This window comes from Mauremys mutica, chromosome 16 (assembly GCF_020497125.1).
Source record: "Mauremys mutica isolate MM-2020 ecotype Southern chromosome 16, ASM2049712v1, whole genome shotgun sequence".
Taxonomy (NCBI): Eukaryota; Metazoa; Chordata; order Testudines; family Geoemydidae; genus Mauremys; species Mauremys mutica.
In genome coordinates, this window is record NC_059087.1 from 16,728,317 (window position 1) to 16,750,092 (window position 21,776).

General features: G+C 43.9%; 1 protein-coding gene across 5 annotated transcripts in view; it reads left to right on the forward strand.

The window, feature by feature from the left end:
• Nucleotides 1–21,776, forward strand: part of ARVCF (ARVCF delta catenin family member) — a 226,662-nt gene that overhangs the window by 77,308 nt on the left and 127,578 nt on the right. For all 5 annotated transcript variants that reach the window (XM_044989922.1, XM_044989923.1, XM_044989920.1 and 2 more), the window contains exon 3: nt 11,700–12,304. In XM_044989922.1, the coding sequence (XP_044845857.1) occupies nt 11,700–12,304 (605 nt within the window). The remainder of the gene's footprint in view (nt 1–11,699; nt 12,305–21,776) is intronic.

Consider the following 21,776-nt stretch of genomic DNA (forward strand, 5'->3'; position numbering starts at 1 on the left):
TCTGCCTGGGGGTGCTGTAGATGCTGGGTGGATACAGAGGACAGAGTGAGTGATGGAGAGGGGGCGCGGCCCGGGGGTGGCTGGGGCAGGCCCTACCCAGCTCCTGGGAAGCAGTGACCTTAGCTCCACGTGCTGCGTCTGCTCCACCTGAAGTCCTGTTTCTGCAGCTCCCAATGGTTGGGAACCATGGCCAGTGGGGGCAGTGGCTATGGGCGGAGGCAGCACAAGGAGCTTGGAGCTGAGGGATGGGAGTTCCTGTCTCCTTTGCAGGAAGCCTCCCCCAGGTAAGCACCGCCCTGCACCCCAATCCCCAGCCCTGATCACCCCCCTCCCCCCCCACAAACTCCTGCTGCTGGGGGGTCCAGAGACTGCCCCAGCAGCAGCCAGTGCGACTGGCTCAGGGGCTGCCCAAGCTGCTTAGGTGGCTCCCGGGCCAGCTGCTCCAGAAGTCACGGAGCGGAGGTCATGGAAAGTCATGGAATCTGTGACTTCCATGACCTCTGTGACAAACACGGGGCCTTACATATGATTGATTCAGTATTGTTTCTGTCAGTCTACCTACATGGTACTATCAGGTTCATTATGGATATAATGTTACTACTGGCCTTCCTTCCCTTCACTCACTCTGCTCTTGTTTACTCCCCTCACGTTGTCTTGTGTTAGGTTAGTTTCCGTTTTCCATGGGACAAGTATTGTGTGTTTGGCGCTCCCTGGCAAGCTTTGCAGAGCTCTTAGAAGAGCTTTGTAGCTACAGTTCTGGACCTCAGCAGTTACGCTGACATCTTTACTAGGGTTTGGTCCAGTGAAGGGTCAAAGGTGTTTCTATTTTTAAAACTATTAAGGAGCATTCGTTAAAATGAGATTGTCCAGCTGTTTTCCCCCCTTAGATTGGACATAAATGGACAGCCAAAAAAAGTTGTACAGAAGTCACCATGTTGGTGTTTGTGTTTACTGGCATTCCAGAATTGCAGTCGCTTAAGACATCAGTTCAGTGTGTCAGATCTCAAGCTAAAGGGGCACAATTCCCCTGAAGTCAACAGAGCTGCACACGTTTACACTGTTTGAGGATCTTTGTGTGTATGTTCTTTTGACCGTTCTAAATGCCTCTTTAGATGGTCCAAAAAACCTGCCCTTTCCTAGTAAGTTTGTATATAGGATTTAAAAACCACCTCAGCCTCCTCCCATTTTATTTGAGGGATTTATAGTTCAGTATTTTAAGATTTAAAAACAGTGTGTTACATCTTTAAATTATAGGGACTAAGTATATTTATACCTTTTTCTAAAGGTATAAATAAGTATACAGGGAGGAAGTAAAGTATAAAAAAGTATACAGGGAGGAAGTAATAAATTTAGATGCTGATGAAATGGAGCAACTTTTTTAATAAACTAATTATAATGCATAGCCTTATGAGACTCTAACCTAAGCCTTGCAAAGGGATACAATGGTAGATGTGACCTAAAGGGTAATGGAGTCTGTAAAAATAGCAGAGGCCTCCTTTCCATACAATGGCTGTTAGATTAGGGTACCACATGGATGATATCGTTTGTCCAAAATAGTCATACTGCTGATAAGCAACATGTTCGTTCTCATAGCATGAAGAGAGTAATCTTATCTTACATGATATACCTGCTATTTCACCCTTTCCCACATACCTTAAACAAATACTGTACCTGTTCTCCCTCACTCACACTCACATGTGTGTTTTTTCCCATGCACTGAAGAAAATCCTATAGAGAAAAAGATGTTTAAATTAACATGTGATATCAAAGAATAAACCTATTTCAGGTACATCCCAAGCATTGAAAAATTGAGTAGAAAATTGACATGGTTTAAGAGTTGGGAACATAGTCCAGTGGCGGATTAGTCACTGGGCCCCGGCCAATTGTGGGGGACCCGGAAAAATGGGCATCCCCGTGCTCTGACCTGCTTCACCTACACAGCACTTCTTCTGCCAGGGAGCGGGATTGGGGCGTGGGATCTTATCCCACTCCACCTGCCCACCCAGCGCTCCTGCCAGGGAGTGGGAGAAGCTCCCGCGCTCTGATCCTTGCACCCCCCCCGCCCCTCCACAGGAGCTCCAGGCGGGTGGTGCAGGGCAGGCCCCCGCACTCTGACCCTGCTCCCCCCCAGCAAGAGTACCAGGCGGGCAGGGGAAACCCCTGTGCCCCAACCCCGCTCCATCTCTCAGGAGTGCCGGGTGAGTGGAGCGGGGCAAGCCAGAGGAGTGCCAGGGAAGTGGGGGAGACTGCAGGTGGAAGGGGTGGGGAGGGACCCCCACTTGCTCTGGCCCAGGGCCCGACAAAACCCTAATCTGCCTCTGCATGGTCTTTTCATTTATGTCACTGTTAAATCCACTTCAGTCTATGTACTAAACCCAAGGAAATTTAGGAACGTAGAAGAGCCATTTTACTAAAGGAATAGTTCTGTTAAAGTCCAGTTTTGATTCAAGAAGTGATGTTGAAATGTCCAAAATGCAGGTTGGCCAAACCACTTGTAATTTGGTCAGAAAAGGCGATGTAGTTTTAAAGGGGATCACCGCTATCTTTGAAAGTATATACTTTTTAATTCTATATTTTAATATGGCTTAGATTTTAACAGACACTTAGAAATCCAGCTGGTCTTCAGCTTATAGTTGGCTTGGCAGCAAATGCAAAAATGGAGACAGTTACAGTTCATTTGCTAGTGCTTTTCTCTGGAAGTTGATTGGCATTAGTCTAGTTAGGTGTTTTTATAGCTCCCGTCATTGCAGTATCTGAGCATCTCTCAAAGAAATTTGTTTCATGGTTACCTCTGTGAGGTATGGAATTACTGTCCCCATTGCACAGATGAGGAGGTGGAGGCACAGTCACACAGGAAGTGTGTGGCGGACTCCAGATCTCCTGACTCGCTCCCAGTCTTGTACCATAAAACTGTCCTTTGTTCCAGAGGTTTAGATACTAGCTTGGGACTCCAGAGACCCAGGTTCGATTCCCTGCTCTACTGCAGGCCTCCTGTGTGACTTGTGATAAGTCAGTCTGTTTCTCTCTGCCTCAGTTGGAAATAATGGGACTTCCTTATCTCATATGGTGAAGATAAATACATTAAAGACTGTGAAGGGCTTAGATACTACAGCAGTGGGCACTATGGTAGTACCACCTGCCAGCTCACCTGTCTTCAAGATGCCCTTTATGGTCACCTGTGACAGTGGAATCTGTTTGGCGCAACAAGTGGTCAGCGATGACTGTTAATCACTCTCTTGTCACTGACCCAACCATCTGTCCACCGGGGTTTGACCTGCTAAGGCACCTGTGATCATCTCTGAACTGGTTTCGAACAGGACAGGGCAACTGTGTGGCCAGTCTCTTTAAACGGGGGTTTTCTAATGACCCATGATGCAGCTGCAGTCAATGCAGACTATGTCACATATCCTTGATGAGTGCCAACATGTTTTGATGGCAGGCTGCCGGTTCTCCACCTGGCTGATGACACCCTCAAATGGCTGGGCACATTGTGTGTACACTGAGTACTACAGTAATAAAATAATAATGAAAAGCTGACATAGATTCACCCAGAGCTGCTTTCACACATCCTGGCCCAGGACTCCAAGCAGCGGAAAATCAGGCTGGAGGGAGTGGTTGCAGCAGTGCAAGGAATCGTTACCCTTCCCCTATGTTTGGGAGCTCCCAGATGGCCAGTGCAACTCCTCAAGTGAGGGTGGTGTTGGGTGGGGAGAGGATATGACAGTGTATGGATATGCTAATTTAGTACATCCCCCTAGAAAACTACCACTAGCAAAATCCCTAAGGAATTGCTGTCACCCCAGTGGCTTAAAATAGTGACTCTAGCCCTGCTTCAAGTGTGCACTCACTTTTTTGCACCCCTTTTAAAAGAACTGTATTTCATACACTAGAATTAGGACTGTCTTCAGACACATAAATGTTAAATCTATTTTATGTAATGTTTAATGCATTACTTTAATAAAAGTGGTATTAAAAATTGACATGGTTCCTGTTTTATGTCTATATATACATGCTCCATATCCCACTCCCCACACCTCTGTCTGTCAGCCAGCAGCTCATTATCTTGCCTTGCAGCTCCCCCCAAATGCAATGCAAAATGGGCTCTAGCCCAATTTAACCCTTCCCTCATCTGCGACTTTACTCCTACCATGCACTGGTACAGATAGTGTTCCACTTCCCACCTCATGCATTACAAATCTACTTTCCTCCCATGTTCCAGTCAATTTCCCTCCAGATTTCCAGGCAAACCATCAGTCTCTAGTTCAGTTCTGCCCCATTTCCCTCCCCCCTCCCCCCCCCAGTGTAGGTCTCCAACTGGAGGCTCTGATGCCTTCCTCCATTAGACAGGAGCTTCAGGGTATGTCTACAGTAGGCTTTTTACCTGGAGTTAATTGATTGCCAGTGAGCTTGCGGTAGTTAACATGTTAGTGTTTTTTCCGAACTACAACCCTTTGTTCTTTGCCTTAGGCTGAGCCCTCAGACCTGAGGCAAGGCTTCCTTTCACCCTCACAACAGGGAATGTTCTTCTGGGAAGTGCCAAGCCAGCCACTTCCCCCCAACTGGACTTTCCTTCAAGGGAGCAGCCGTTCCAGGTTGACTAAGACACTGCATTCAGCATAATAAAGACCAGAGAACCCAATGATCTGCTCCTCCACCAGCCAAATTCATTTGAGGAGCTTTCCAGGGTCCCACTTCCTACCATGGGATACCTCTTCAAAGACTGCTTCGGCTGTGTTTCTGTGACTGGCATGACTAACTCACGCTGGTATTACTTGATTTGATGTGCTATTTAGAACATGCTTTTGGGTTCCACAGATTGAGAGTGCATTTTAACTTTTAGATTTTGGATTCCTTTTCATAGAAGATTAGGGGTTGGAAGAGACCTCAGGAAGTCATCTAGTCCAACCCCCTGCTCAAAGCAGGAACGACTCCAACTAAATCATCCCAGCCAGGGCATTGTCAAGCCAGGTCTTAAAAACCTCTAAGGATGGAGACTCCACCACCTCCCTAGGTAACCCATTCCAGTGCTTCACCACCCTCTTAGTGAAATAGTGTTTCCTAATATCCAACCTAGACCTCCCCCACTGCAACTTGAGACCATTGTTTCTTGTTCTGTCATCTACCACCACTGAGAACAGCCGAGCTCCATCCTCTTTGGAATCCCCCTTCCAGTAGTTGAAGGCTTTATTCACTTTAATTTTGCATTTGAGACTTTGGAGCTAGAATTGAAATGTAGTGGCTCCTGCACAATGCTGTTCCCTTGTGCTTTCTTTTATACCTGTTGTTTCAGAGACATAATATGCTGCTGTCTTTTTCAAAGTATAATTAAAGTAAACAGTCTCAACTCAGAGGCACTGAAATTTGACACTGTGCTTTCCCTTTCTTCTTCCTCTTCTTCTTCTCTTTAAAACCTCCTATTGCAGTGAGTTGTGTTAAGAAGAAGGGTTAATAGAACTCAATAATTGCCTTCTTTTAAATGGAGAAAACCTCCCTTCATTCCGCATTTTGAAATGTACTTTCTGTGATTGATCTCCAAACTCTCTCATTGTTTAATGTACGTACCTTGCTGCCTTGGTCTTTGCATCTCATTCACGGCACAAAGGATGTATCTGATATACGCCATCTCAACTTTACAGTCTCTCCTGGAAGGCAAATATCTAGCATGTTAAAACAGTGAAGGTCACCTTGGGGAGGAAGCTGCCACATTTAGTTTCTAGCATAGGAACACCGCAGCAGATTAAATGAAGCCTGTTCTTAAGTGGTTGAAGAGCACTTAATAAAGTAAGCCAAATTATTTGTGTGTGTCTAATAATATATATATGTGTTCTTTTCTCTATTTCTGGATATTTATTCTCATCTGCATTGGAATGCTAAATGTTTTCCAAGAGAGATTTTGATCCTCTTTTTGCATAAAACAAAGTATCTACGTTTTTAGATAGGCTTCTTTGTTTTATTTTTGTGTTTAAAAATAAAAGCTGTCTGAGAACATGCACACTCTGCCTCATGCTTTTCAGTGCTCACCAGGGGCCTGATCTTGCAAAGTGCTGAATACCTGCTTCTCCCATTGTGGGGATTGAAAGTGCTTGTGATTTAAGCCCTAGATTCCTGAGGTGCCACTTAGCCCCATAGTGCAGCCATACACTTAAGCAGAGTTTTTTGAAAGGGCTTTAAGGAGAGGTAGGCACTGCAGCTGGAATGAGTTTCAGTGGGAGTTGAGTACTTCACTCACATAGGCCTCTTTGAAAATGTCAAGTTTAAGTGGAAGAGGGGGAAAGTTTGAGCCTTCTTTTTGAAATTCTGCAGGGTCGGTTCTTACTCAGCATTTAACAAAAAGGTAAAGCCTTGAACCCATTTGGCCTGATAATCTTACAGTCTATAGTTCAAAAATAAGCACTCGGAAATGTCAAAGTGTTTTTATCCTTGAGTGCTTCCTTCTTTCCTGTTTCTATTTTATGACACGATTTCAGCAAAATCTCTTGTGCCCTGTCAGTTTCTATAAGATATTTAATTTATCTGAGCTCTTTTGTTTTTTGTTTGTTTTGTTTTTTAAACCCACAACATGGAATGTAGGAATTAGAGGCACTACTTAATCAAGTGGGGTTCATTTGTACAAAGGCAAGCCATTTAAACAAAATCCTGATAGGATCTTCCTCTGTATTAATGTTTGCACTTCACACACTTTGAGGAGCTAATATGCACTGTGAGCTTATCCATCCAATCACCTCTAATTTGGGGTCATTTACAATAATTGTGGTAGGTTTTTTTTCAGTTTGTTTTCTCATTTGCTGTTCCTGTGACTTCAGGGCAAGAAAGAAAAGCAAGAAGGAAAGGAAAACATGCAGGTTTTTGAAGTATAAATGGTTCCGTTGGGTTCTGTTGGCAAATGCATTTCCAGAAAGAGAACTGGAGGAAATATTGCTACACTACATTGGGCTCAAATTAAATATAAAAAATTATCACCTTGTAAATAGTGTCAAGGCTGACAAATACACGATGTAATTGATTTTAATAAAAAATATTATCTAGCTGGATTTGAAATACAATTTTCAAAAGTGCACACAGGGATGTTTGCATGAATGCTTATCGTATGGCAAGCTCGGATGTTAATCTACAGCACTCCAGCATGCTGTGCACTAGCTGTCCACGTGGACAGCATACTAGGGAACTTTAAGTGCACAACAGCAGGGTTCACATGGACAGCTGAGTATGTGGCACACTGGAGTGTTGTAGATTTCCATCCCAGTTTGCTTCACACTAACTCATAATTTAGACATGCCCTAATTTAGGAAGCCTAAAGCTCATATTTGAAAGTGATTCAGGAACTCCTTTTTGTTAATGATTGTTAGACTTCCGAAGTCAATGCTGAGCAGAGCAATACCCAAATACCTTTGAAAATGGGGTTTAGGCACTTTTGAAAATTCTACCCCCGCTTTAATTTAAATCAAACCTAGATTAGATCAGGGATTCTCAGCCTGGAGGTTGCGAACAAACTCTAGGGAGCTGAAACTAGCCTTTCTTTATGGAGAATTGTCCCAAAGTCTTTTTCTGATGTACCGTGGATTCACAGTATGGAAAAGGCTAAAAACTTCTAGACTAGGTAATCTATCCAAAAACTACATTTGAGTGTCTTCCTGGGTGGAGCCTTTAGGCATTCACATAATACAAATTGTAGACCTTCCAGGATAAGAGTTGGCTGACCAGTATGAGGGAACCCCACTTTTTGCACCCAGTAGGATTGCCCTTGCTGTCTTCCAGTATTCAGAATCTTTTTAAAACCACTTTAACCCTCTCTCTCATTGTATCTTGTTCCTGGATTCTGCCCTGAAAGTTCAAGACCACCAAAAACTGTAACCTAGTGTGTTGTGTGTTGCTGCTGTAGAAAAGTCCCCACATGCACCAATCCTGAGAGATTATTTTCTAGCACTTTAATGTAGTTTTGTGTTTGGAGTTGAAGAGGATGGTGCTGAAATGTGGTGCCTATTTTCATGTCCAGATACTAACAGCCACCTAAGTTATTTGTGGTACTTATTTTAACCCATGCTCTCTTTTTTTTTTTCTGTAGAAATTCCTTTAATTGGATGATACTGATGTTAATACATAAGACTTCTGATTGTGTTGTGCAAATACCATGAAACAAAATTGAACTGCCAGATCCTATTAATTCAGTGAAACTATTATTTCTCTTTTAGGTGTGGTGCTCTTTCTTTTAGCTTACCAGAACACAAAAATAGACTAAGCTTCAAGGAGGATACTAATTACTAAGGCAAACCCTCAGGATGCTGAGGAAATCTCCTTCAGCTCTTGTCCTAATGACAGAAAAGATCATGTTGATATCTGACTATGCATCATTCAGCTCGTGATGCTGTTTAATTATGCTGTTGGTGGGGAGCCATTCTTGCTGTTTTACAGGCTTCCAGGACTTCATTATTTCATTAGGTTGAAGTATCATTTGATTGCAGATGTCTCTGGGAAAAACGCTGTTTGGGTGAAATTTTCCTGTTCACACTTTCCGTGTCAAAACATCTGGCTGGAGGATATGTCTGGAGCTGCTTCAAAAGATGTGCTCTAGTATTGTTTTAACAGTGGCTTGGCTAATCTGGTCAGTGATCGATATTTTTTAATCAAAGGCTATAGATCAAAATCTCTCAATTTGGGCTTCTGAGCCATTGAACAGACCAGAAACAGATTTAATATCTGCCATTTTACTCCATGTACACACAGCTCTGTGCAGTTTAGAGTAAGAAAAGTGTAACATACTTACACTTACCCTTTTAACTCTCTCCATAGTTTCTAATACTTGGTTTTAAAAACTCTCTCTCTGATTTATTTTTGTTCTTTTCCAGTGGGTAATACAAGCTAGTGTATGTACTCTCCCTCTCACCCCAGTGTTTCTGATGACAGAAATTAACATGACTCTATAATCTCCTTATATGAGCAACAATATCTTCCTTGATGCTAGCATAGCTTTCAGAATAGTGTATATTAGCCAGTTGCTACTGCAGGTCTAACAGGAATCTTTCGCTTTCTCCTTTTCTTATTGTGGGTTACCCGTGTTCTGGAAGAGAGAAATCTTCATGCTTCAGAGCTTAAGCCAACGTTTGTTGGGGGTTAGGAGGAAACTTTCCCTAGGGACAGATTATGCCCACACTTCTATGGCAGGGTTTCTTGCATCTCCTCTGAAGCAGCTTTTATTGGTCTATTGTGATAATTGGACCACAGTTCATCTTCGTGGTAAGCTCCGCTGTAAAAAGTGAGTAAAAGTTCATAAGATGTCACAATAACCTATGAGAAATGTTTGATGAGAAAAGGTGCAAAAGTGAGACAGACTGAATGAGTCCAAACAGAAAGACCAACTGATATAATTCAGGGTTTATGATAAGACCATGAGCAAGAGAAGTGTGGGACCTGGAATCAATGAACCAAAACTGGTGTGTCAGAAATTAGGCCCATTGGGGAACAAAATAAGGGAAGATGGACTATTCTGCCCAATGCTCACTTTTGGAGTTCTTAGAAAGATCTTGGGAGACAAATTGGCTATTGGAACAAGCTTCACCATCATAGCTGCTGTGCTCACTGACTCCTGGGACTCTGGCCCTTCTTCATTCTGATGCTGAAAAATGTCCTGAGCAGACTGGCCCAGAGAGAGGGTCCCAGGTAACACTGCCACCTGCATGGGCTCCAGCTGAAACCCAAACACCACTTGGGATGTGAGATTTTATTCTGACTCCCACCCTCCTTTCCCCACTATATTTCTTCTCTTTCCTAGCCCTCTCTTTTTTCCATCTAATGAAAGTCTGGTTTAGCTGACAAGACTATATTTTGCAATGCAGCTGTAAGCCCGTGACCAGAAAGAGGCAGCTGATGCAATGCGCTAAACAGCTGGAAGCTCGTATAAGTTTGGCAGGTCTCAGGGTGGCTAAGACAAGACCATGTGATGTGCCTGCCGTTTTCACCAATGAGGTTGAAAATTAGTCAACACCAGAGACAGAAACTCTCTTTGCTGTCCTATTCCTGATCCCTTTATGTGTGTTGGTCTTGTTTTGTCTTCTAGGAAATAAGATTGGACTTCAACAAAAGCAGCAATGACAGATTTAGCCTATTTCAATTAACTTTCTCTTTTTCCCAAAAGGACAGTTATTACCATCTTTGTCAGACAGTCTCTTCGATGGTATCAAACTGTGTTTTCCTTCTCAATCAGGGATGGGCAAACTATGGCCTGTGGGCTGGATCCGGCCCGTGAACAATTTTAAGCTGGCCCGCGAACTCCACTGGGTCGGGGGCCACACCATGCGGTTCCCGGAAGCCTCGGCATGGCCCTGGTCTGGCTCCTACACCCTCTAATGGCCCCTCCCATGCCCAAGGGAGCTGCAGGGGCAGTGCCTGCAGTTGGGGCAGCATGCAGAGCTGCCTGGCCGCGCCTCTGCGTAGGAGCTGGAGAAAGGGACATGCCACTGCTTCTGGGAGCCGCTTGAAGTAAGCGCCACTCAGAGCCTGCAACCCAAGCCTCTCCCCATGCCCCGATTCCTCTCCTGCTCTCCATACCCCCCCGATTCCAGCCCAGTGTCCCCTCCTACATCCCAAACCTCTCATCCCCAGCCCCACCCCAGAACCTGCACCCCCATCCAGAACCTGCACCCTGCCCCTCCTGCCTTCCTAAGCCCTCAGTTCCAGCCCAGAGCACCTTCCTACACCCCAAACTCCTCATCCCCTGCCCCACCCCAGAGCCTGCACTGCCAACCAGAGCCCTCACCCCCTCCTGCACCCCAACCCCAATTTGGTGAGCGTTCATGGCCCGCCATACAATTTGTATTCCCAGATGTGGCCGTTAGGCCAAAGAGTTTGCCCACCCCTGTTCTAAATACTCTCTCCAGCTAAAGAGAAGAAGGGATATTGTTAAAATGAAAGCTTTATTTAATAGTTAAGGCATTTGAAATGTAAAGTTTCTGTACCTTTAATGAAGGTTCTTAGTGTGTTGGCCATAGTGCTACGCTGGCTGAAATTTCTGTATGCCAAACCCTGAACCTTGTTTAACAGTTTAATGTTGGACTGTGACTGGGTCATGTCTACACCTTTGACTCTTTTGGTCTCCTTTTATTTATTTTTTTAATGTCTTTTTGGATGATCAGTGTGAAATACCCAAACAGTCTAAACCCACTTGGGGTTGGAATAAACAGGATTTATAAGGAGGAAAAAATCGTATGAAAACAAAAGTAATATTGTGCATAAACATAACTTCAATAGAAGTACCTATCTAGCAAAAGGTCAGCTAGATAGGTACGGTTTGGGATGGCTGCAGTAATGAAAGTCTTACACTGATGGCAATCTAAAATAACTCCATGTAATTGAGAGCAGTCAATGGGTTTTTGTAGGCGTTCAGTATGAGGGGTAGAGGAGTGGAGCTTAAGGGAGAAAAAGTTGTATTAATTATAACTAGAATAGTAACCTTAAATTCTGTCCGCTTTGACTCTCCACCTTCATATAAGATCAATTTTCTAATTGCTAAAACAGCATCCTAAGTCTGGTATTAGTCAGTTAGATAACCTAGTGCCTGCCAGGATTTCACTTGCAGTATGTTTTCCAGTGTCTTTCCTCGTCTAGTTTTAGATCCTCTCACTAGAAATTTCTCTTGTACTCATCCTAAAACTTAGAGCCAGACAGAAGGAAAACATTAACATCTGTATTGGGTTTCTGCTTCACAGGTCACAAAAATGGTCAAAACAGTCACCACTAGAACAGTACGCCAGGTCCCCCTGGGGCCCGATGGCCTGCCGGTAATGGACAGCTCCTCTCCCATGGGCAGCTACACAGATTCAATAGACAGAAGATACATGAAGAATGGTGAGCGTTACATCACACCACAAGCTTCGTCCACGTTGACCAGATCTTACAATAGCTACGATTCTTATCCCGACGGCCACGACAGCCAGTATCGCCCTTTTATCAGCCACGATGGCTATGGAGACCTAGCTGACAATTACGGCAGCTTGTCCCGTGGCATCAACTACCGTCCTCGTTATGCCTACATGCCAGGAAACAGTTACCGGCCAGAGGATGGTAGTTTTACCTTGCCAAGCAGGAGGGATAACTATGGTCCCATCGCCCAGCCCCAAGTGCCAACAGGCAGCAACGTTGACTTGAATCGCTCCCAGCCAGAACGTTTCCAGCCAGAGCCTTATGGATTGGAGGACGATAACCGCAGCCTCGGGGTAGATGATGAAGGGTATGAACTGGACCCAGATTACTCCACAGTGAACCGAAGGACATCTGCAGGGGTGCCCGAGAGGGGGAGACCTCACAAAGGAAGGTAAAATCCTGCGGCCGAATGGTTGCGATCCTGTCTGCAGCAATTTTAGTGATTTATTTTAAGCTTAAAATGTTAACCTCTAATAGTCTGCATAAGCTTCTAGAGTGACTGAGCAGCAAAAACAGCCACAGTTGCAGTCAGTGGGGTCTTTCCATGAACAGCTAACCTTTTATAATCACTAGAAATCAAAATGATCTAACATAAGCAAAAAAAAAGGAATGAGTGTAAAACTCTAGCTTAGGTTTCCCTAATTCTGGATGTGGAGATGGACTTTCCCAAAGGAATTCTGTCTCCCCCAGTCAACGTTCTTACAGTCCTTCCCTGGAATCCTGAGGGACAGGGAGATTGAGTGGGCTCCTTTGGAGAAAAGTTGGCTCTCATGAGGCAATGGGCTTTCCTAGGGAAGACCAGCTTGCTTACCACAAACCAGATAGAGACCCTGCAATACATAAGTCACCAAACATTATGTGAAAAATGATATATGCTCTGTGTGCAAGGATCCTTTCCCCAAATTGCAGGGCAGCTTAGTTTTAGATTATATTTAGAAAGAAAAAGTGCTGACTCTTATAAAGGGCTGTGTTGCATTTTTATTTGTAAAGAGACAGTTTGTGACTATATTGTGTTGTCTCCCCCATCCAGAGCCAGGGGGAAAATGGACTGGTACATTTGTGAGAATTTTGACAGGGCCTGATTGTATCCGTCTCCCAAACAGGAATGTTAAAATTAACAACTGTCTGGTTACAGTTCTAAGAGACTTAGGGCCTGTCATTCCCTGTAGCTGAAGGAATACCTCTTCAAATAAGTACACTCCGGTGAGAGATGCAGCACACTCTGCTCCCAGTTAAACCCAGCTGGGAGATAAGGTGCTCAGCACTTCATAGGAAGTGCATGTAAATTGGGCCATTATTTAGTACTGTCAAACCACATGAAGGGAAGAAGACAACATGTGTATTACCCTTAACACGACTGTAGAGGCTAGTCACAAATTGCTTCTGCTCTAGCCACTTTCCTGGGAGATGTTCTACTTTGTCTCTCAGCCCACGTTTTGCTAAGCATTCTGGAACTCCTGTCATCCACATGGGGCTTGCAGAAACTGGTTCTTGTGAGAAGAATCCCCTTCTGGGTTGACTTAGGGTATATCTACACTACCCGCCGGATTGGCGGCTAGTGATCGATCTGTTGGGGATCAATTTAGCGTGTCTCATCTAGACACGCTAAATCGATCCCCAAACGTGCTCCCCGTCGATTTTGGAACTCCACCACTGCGAGAGGCAGAAGCAGACCGGGGAGCAGCAGCCGTCAATCCAGCGCCGCAAGGATGCGAAGTAAGTCAATCTAAGATACGTCGACTTCAGCTATGCTATTCTCGTAGCTACAGTTGCGTATCTTAGATCGATTTCCTCCTCCCTCCTCCCCCACCCCAAGTGTAGACCAGGCCTTAGTTAGAATACAAGCCTGGTCCATCTCTGGAGGATGTGTGTTTAATTTCCATTATTTCTCATTTAAAATAAGTTTAAAATCTTGAGTACAGTAACCTGGGTCTAGTTCCATGAGCCCCTCCATTGGAGATTTCTTCTGAAGACACACAAAAGCAAATGCCACCAGACTGGCACCAACAAACAAAAAAAAGAAAAGAAGCCAGAGCTGTACAGGAGCCTCTGGAAATTCTACATGATGCAAGCCTGCAGTCTCTCGGGCTGGCTCTTTCTCTCACACTTAGGCCTGGTCTACACTGCAGGAGGAGGAATCAATCTAAGATATGCAACTTCAGGTACGAGAATAGCGTAGCTGAAGTCAACGTATCTTAGATCGACTTAGATTGACTTACTTTGCGTCCTCGCAGCACTGGATCGATGGCTGCTGCTCCCCTGTCGACTCTGCTTCTGCCTCTTGCAGCAGTGGAGTTCCGGAGTCGACATGGAGCTCGTTTGGGGATCGATTTATCGCGTCTAGATGAGACGTGATAAATCGATCACCGATAGATTGATCACTACCCGCCGATTCGGCGGGTAGTGTAGACATACCCTTGCATCCATTGGGGGTTGAAATGAATTGATCTACCGAACTTGAATAACCTCTCTGTTATCTCAAGGGGGGGGGGAATTTTTTTACAGCCCTTGTTAAAAGCAGTCAGGCAACAGGGGACTTTAATTTTTGTTACCACATTGCAAACTGCATGCAGGATGAATATCTAAATACTCTCTTAGAACCTATCAATTTTGCATTTTCAAAAGTTTGAAACATCCCCTTTGATTTATTGTTCCACAACAGTCTTGTTAGGACCAACTTACAGTTTTTGTTCTGCATTTCCTTTTGTTGTTTTTCCATATTTAATATGATCAAGGGGCTTTGACAAGCAATTAATCTGAATGTGGCAGTAAAGTTTAGCTCGTGAAAACATAAGAGGGGTGAATGAGGTCTACTTCATAAAATGGTTGCTCTTAAACATTTACAACTGCTCAAAGAAATATTTAAACAATTAAACCTACGTGTCAGGTATGCCCTTGATCTAGAAGAAGCTAGCAACAACAAATAGTGCTTCATGTTTAATGATGAAGCCCCAAAGTAATTAGTGCGTGATTACAACTTTTTAATTCTCTTTAGTCTTTTCATCTTAAAAGTAAAGTTACTGCCTGTCAGGCTGTCTGGAGTAGCTCACAGCCAAGAGTGCCAACCTCAGGGCAGACACCCCGAACTGGCGGTGTGTTCTATTAGATTTCACCAACCCAGTAACAAATGTGAACTCCTAGATCACTGAAACAGTCTTAACCATGGAATCACAGACAGTCCCCTTGAGATTTTCAGTGTATCTTGACATCCAGGCAAGCTGGACTTTGTGATAAATGGTCACTGACACCAAAAATCGCAAAATATTCAGGCTACTTCCAGACCCAAAAGACCAGTCACTTGCCCCAGATCAATTTGTACCTTAGATTTCACACCAAAGACAACACTGGTAGCCAGTCCTGTAATACATTTAACTAAAGGTTTATTAAGTAGGAGAAAGAAGTGAGAGGTTTTTTACAGATTAAAGCAAGCAATCATATACACATGAATGAGTTTGTCTGCTATTCAAACAGTGTCAGAGATATAGTAATCTCTCAGCATTGAATGTCTTTTTAGGGCTTAACCCAGGTCAACAAACTTATATTTTATCTTGTAGCATGGAATACAGACATTACAAGTAAGATTAATGCATGTAGCAACTTACAAGCATTTTATAGAATCTAAATGCATTCTTACAAGTCTAACACCTACCTTGAACAATATTATCATATAGGTGAGCTGGTCTGGTTTCCAGCTATGAATTTGTCAGTGCTCCACTGATGCCTGCAGACTAGGTAAGAGCTGGCACCTGGTTTACCAGCATCACAGTGCCCATAAAAGCTAATAAATTGATGACACTTGAAGTTGAAATCCTCCAAGCATAGAATAGGATGATGACAGCAATAGAAGCTTCCTCGCATAGCTCAACAATTGTGCCTCAAAGAAGACTTGGAGGGATCCTTTTAAATTTGAGACAAGATGTCAGGTTAGTTTTCATGCCCATTCAGTCTTAGACTGTCTGTCTGTTGAAACTACCACCCGAGGTTGCAGACTATGGTGGCAATTTGTGTTGTGGATATTTATTCTCTAGAAATAGGAGCAAGGTCAAGCTTCTTTTTATACAGGCCACTGATTGGCCCTGAGATGTTAAATAGTCCTCTTTCCGTTTAGGCCTAAATAAGTAGTGATGAAAGTGTCTGTCTGATAACACTTTTAATAGCCAGTCTTTGGCAATAACCCATACCTGATTCTTCAGAGGAAGGCAGATCCCGAGGTAATGTATGTAGCTACTGGCGCAATGTTGCAAATAGTGGAAAAATTAAAGGATAAAAGCACATTGTGAGCAATTCGTCTTCACCGGCAGGTAGAATAAAGAAGGTTGAGGTTGGTGGTGCCTATTCTTAACACACTCCCAATCAGATTTCTCTCAGCACAGTGTTGTATGAGCGCAAGACATACAATGATCCTCATCAATATCTTCAGGGAAGGTACTGCTCACAGTGGAATGCCAGGGAAGGGATATTAAATAGGGGAATGGTTGATCCCAAACCAAAGTAGACCTGGAATTAATCACTTCCACAAGAGAAACTATAAAAACTTGTGTACAGAGGAGGAAATTGGAACAACTCTAACCCTTCTGAATTGGCTTCTTTAAGACTGGTGGCTTCGGGCTTGAACCAGGCACAGGACTTTTTGCATTTGGCAGTGACCTTGGTATTCTCTGTGAGTTGAATTCAAACATACCTGTGATAGATGCTGTAGAAATACCTCACATCTGCCCTGGCTTTGCCAACCCTCTTTCTGCTCCAGTTCCAACATCCAGTTTCCTAAGCAGGGATGAATTGTGCAAGGGATGAATTGTGTGGGGCGATTTTTTCAGGAGTCAACAAATATTCCCTGGAGTTTGGAAAAGACCAGCGGATTTATTTTGTCCCATGTCATTTTCAGTAAAGGTAGATAATTTTAGGAATAAATTACACACAACAGACAATCCCAGCATGTGGAAATCGAATGTTTGAGAACAGATGACTGTGTGCCACAGCATCTTCTGCTCCTTTGTTGTGTGGAGTTGGGAATGAGCTGGATCCTTGTTTGGATGCTTACCCAGATCATGGCAGAAATCTAAGTGTAAGACTTTTTTTTTTAAATGCAGTTTCTTCTCAGCTATTGCTACATTAAGATGTTACTAGAGTTTAAAATAATAAACATTACGATCTATCCCTGGTGCCAGAGTTACTGGATTTACTCCCATTCCATCCCAGAAAGCTTGGATAAAAGCTAGTCATCTAGGTCTACTGCATTGTGTTGAAGTGATCTAACGCTATAAGTAGAGGATCCTAGTCAGGCGGGTTATATCTGCACGTTGCCTTTCCCAGTTGGTGGAAGTTTTTATCCACTCTCCAATCAGGCAGCTGTTGACAGTGTTCTCACTCTCCTCTCATCTCTGGTCTAATTTAAACCAGTTGTATTTGAATATAAATTGGAAAAAAAAATTCAGATCTTCAAATACAGATGAGTGTACCAGGGCAATTTTTCCATCTGTTTGCACTCCTGCGCATGCGGCTGTGTTTGTTTTGTAAAGTCAGTCCGCCATTCTGGCTCTCTATATTGAGAGTGTTTGTTTGGATCATATGCATTTTTAGAATGGGCCCCTCAGTCCGTAAAATTCAGAGTTCAGGCAACTTTATCGATATTAACGCCGTGTCCCCAACACTGGAATGTAGATGACAAAACAGTTAGTTTGCGTTCTCTTGCAGGAGGTAAAACACAAACAAAAACTGCATCAGGTGCAAAATTTTCAAAACCTGGCCTGTAGTAATGAGTGCAATTCTCCATGCACTATCCCGTGGACTAGTGAACGACTAGGGCTGCCAGGTGTCTGCTAAGGCAGGCTCCCTGCCTGCATTGGCTCCACACGCCTCCCGGAAGCAGCAGCATGTCCCCACTCTGGCTCCTATGCGTAGGGGCAGTCAGGGGCGCCGCGCTGTACCCCTGCCCCAGGCGCCAGCTCTGCAGCTCCCATTGACCGGGAATTGCAGCCAGTGGAGCTGCGGGGGTGGCGCCTGCAGCTGGGGCAGTGTGCAGAGCTGCCTGGCTGTGCCTCTGCATAGAAGCCAGAGGGGAGCATGCCGCTGCTTCCGGGATCTGCCTGAGGTAAGTGCTGCCTGGAGCCTGCACCCCGAGCCACCTGCCCCAACCTTCTGCCTCAGCCCTGGTTCCCCTCCTGCCCTCCAAACCCCTCATCCCCAGCCCTAGCCCAGAGCCCTCAACCCCAAGCCAAAGCCCTCACCCCCTGCACCCTAACTCCCTGTGCCAGCCCTGATCCCCCTCCGAACCCCTCAGTCCCAGCTTGGAGCCCCTTCCTACACCCCAAACCTCTCATCCCCAGACCCACATCCGCAACTGGAGCCATCACCTCAACCCTCTGCCTCACACCCCCAGCCAGAGCCCTCACCTCAACCCCCCGCCCAGCCTGGTGCCCTCTCCTGCAACCCAAACCCCTCCTCCCCAGCACTACCCCAGAGCCCACATCTCCAGCCAGAGCACGCGCACGCGCACTCCGTCCCAGCCCTGATCCCCCTCCTGCCCTCCGAACCCTTCAGTCCCAGCCTGGTGCACTCTCCTACACCTCAGCCCCATCCCAGAATCTACACCCGTAGCCAGAGCGCTCACCCCCTCCTGGACCCCAAACTCCTCATCCCCAGCTGCCAGTCAGAGCCCTCACCCCTTCCCACACCCCAGCCCCCTCAGTCAGCCAGGTGAAAATGAGCAAGTGAGTGAAGGCTGGGGAGAGCAAGTGACAGAGGGAGGGGGGATAGAGTGAGTGGGGGGTGCTGTCTCTGAGGACGGGTTGGTGCAGGAAGCTGAGCAAGGGTGTTCGGTTTTGTGTGAGTATAAAGTTGGTGTCCCTGTGAATGATTGTCACTCGATCATTTTTCCTGGCAGAATTTTAGACCGATGCTGAAGCCCCTTTGAATGTGTCCCTGTATGTCTAAAACGCATATTTAAAAAAAGAATTTAAACCACCAAAGTATGTCAAATACAAGACTAATTAACATCTGTCTGCATTCCACAAACTAGTGCATTGAGTGAAGGCTTCATTCATAAAGGGACAGTGTAAAAGTTTATATACCTAAAAATGAATCTTTATCATTTGTCCCCTATTATAACTAGGGAAGATTATAACAATGATGGAGTTTTTTTACCTGGTCTTTGCTGCAAGATGAATTGCTATTAAAAGGTGCAAACTGACATATTGTGCTCTGTTCATGAGGAATGTGCACAAGTTTGTTTACAGTGGGTTCCACAGTAAGTTGGGGTGAGAGAAATGCACTTAGATTCTTCAGTAAAATAGGTCCCCTGCTTGCTTTTAAAGGTGACTTGTAAAAGTATTTTTTAAAAATTGGATTTGTGCCTTGTGTGCTTCCTTTATAACTTTTTATATATACACAAGGAGTTTCTGCTTTTTTTTTTTTTAAATGTTGGAAGTATCGATACTATCAACTATGTTGTTTTTAATTTTACTGGAGCATTTGTTGGGGTCTAACAGGTTGTATATTGTGACCTTACACAATTTAATTGAGGGGCAGGAAATGCTAAATCATTTTAACAAAGGCCTCCATTCCCCACACTGTTGTTTGATTATATAAGTTAAATGGATATTAACAAAAACTAGCAAAAACCAGAATTGTAAACAGTCTAATTCTAAATCCCTTCTCCTTCTCAATTGCTCATCTTTCACACTCTTGTCTTTTCTAGAGTCAGCATTCCACTGGTGGAGTATCAGTGGTATGGTTTGTTTGCTAAAATCCCCTGTTGTATTCATGGCCATAGAGCATTCTAGGCTAGATAGAACCTGAATTTCTAATGTTTATAAAACAAAGTGTTTTCAGGCCTCTCTTTATGTATTTTGAAAGAGTAAATAAAAAAGGGCACAAGCCCAATTAAAACACAAGAAAACCTTACAACTCACGTGTAAAGTAAAAGATAGTTTGGAACATCTCAAATACCCGAGCAAGCCAATTTTAAGTTCTAATAACTATGACAGTATCCCTTCTACTGTTTAAACCTAGGGATTGTGGGAATTTGAAATTGGGAGATAAATAATGTATATCTTTGTTTTGATACTTTTTAAACTGAATAAAAGGACTTTTGTGTTTTGAAAATTAAATTTTCTAGGTAGTTAGTCTTTTGCTTTGAACAGGGCTACATCCTTATCAGATTTTGATTTCATAGCAATGCACAGTCAAGCACTTTCAATGCAGGTCCATTTATTTAAAAGGGAGGAGGCGGGGGCAGGGGCAGCAGAATTACAGCAGAATGCAGTTAACCTTGAGACACCGTCTTGTTGGGGATGGAAGTGTACTGAGATGCCTGGCTAGAGTCAGGCTGAATGAAGAACACTCTGGTGCTGCTAGTTCAGAATTGTCTTTTTATTATTATTGTTGTTGTTATTTTATTTTAATGTTCCACCTCAGCAAAGCAAGCTTGTTTTTCTTATTAGCCACCAGGGGCCTTTGTGGTTGTTCCATGTTTGTGGATGTCCGTGAACACCTCTGCACTCTTTGCAGATGGAAAATGACCTGTTCTAGTTGGCTATGTCTTCCTGCCTTTTGACATTATCAAGGAAAGGCAGAATTGACATTTCAAGTTTCTCACTTAAAATCCCACAAAAACTGTGTTTCCATTTTTTTTTAAATTGCTGCTTTTTGTGGTTTTTTTCCTTTCTTTTTCCGACTTAATGACTTTATCACTGTTTTGAACCTAGGCTCAAACAGAAACATGTGAGCCCTCTTCTATTGCCTTTAGTTCCATTGCAGCAGCTCTGGATTCCCAGATATTAACTCATTGCCCTGCATGGCAAACGTCCAGATGTTACTTGTGCTGGATGGGGAGACTGTTCCTGATAGGTTAGCCACACACTGGATGAGAAAAACTCCCTTTTTCATTCAGCTGAGGTGTGTTGAGTCAAAGTTTGTGCCTGCTTATTAACACTGCATACAGCATATTAATAGTTCCCCAGAAAATGCTTTAAAGTAATTGTTGATCTTGTTTGAAGGCAAATGTCTCTATGTACTATAGGGATGGCAACAGATTTGTAATCCTGTTTGTTTCACTACAATAACTGTCCCATTGAAGAAGGCTTTGGTTGGTAGGAACAGAGTCTGAGGAAAGCCTGAAAAGCCTGTGCAGGAATCAGACTTTATAAAAGGATCAAGAATTAATAGCACTGGGCACCTGCCAACATTTCGGGCTTTCCTGTTTTCATTGTCAGTTTGTGCTTGTAGTTTGACTATGGGCTGGCAGTTTATGTGGCGCTGCTTGACGGGTCAAGAGCTGTTGCTGATGGCTACAAAGGAGTGTTTCCTTTTTCTTCATCTGCTTTCCTTGACTTTGATCTACACGCAGTCTTTTGTTGGCTTAGGGGCTCAGGAGCACATCCCCTCTCAGGGAATAGAGGCATTTGATACCTTCTCATATTGAACACAAGGTTGTGCTGAAATGATTGGATTTCATCAGGGAGTGATACTTTTTACAGCAAGCCTCAGCAAAATCAATAGGTCATTGTGTTGCATCCATAGCTTCGAATTGGAGTAAACCAAGGCACAAAAATCTTTTCTCCCCATTCCAGTTCTACAAAGTAGTAAAACTGGATTTGAGCCTTTCTTAGAGTTGTAAATATATTTTATGATAATTTTGTAATTTATTTTTAAATATTTTACGCTTTAATAATAATTAGTGGTAATATAATTTAGCATTGTGTCATACAAGAGGGCATGGTGCTGTCACTTGACTCAACACCATTATGGTCTTCAATTTGATTCCTGTGGGCAGACTTGATTAAATCAAGAGGACTATGTTTGGGCATACGGCGGACTGCCCGTGCAGTTTGAACAGCAAGACCAATTCTGAGCTGAAGAGAGGG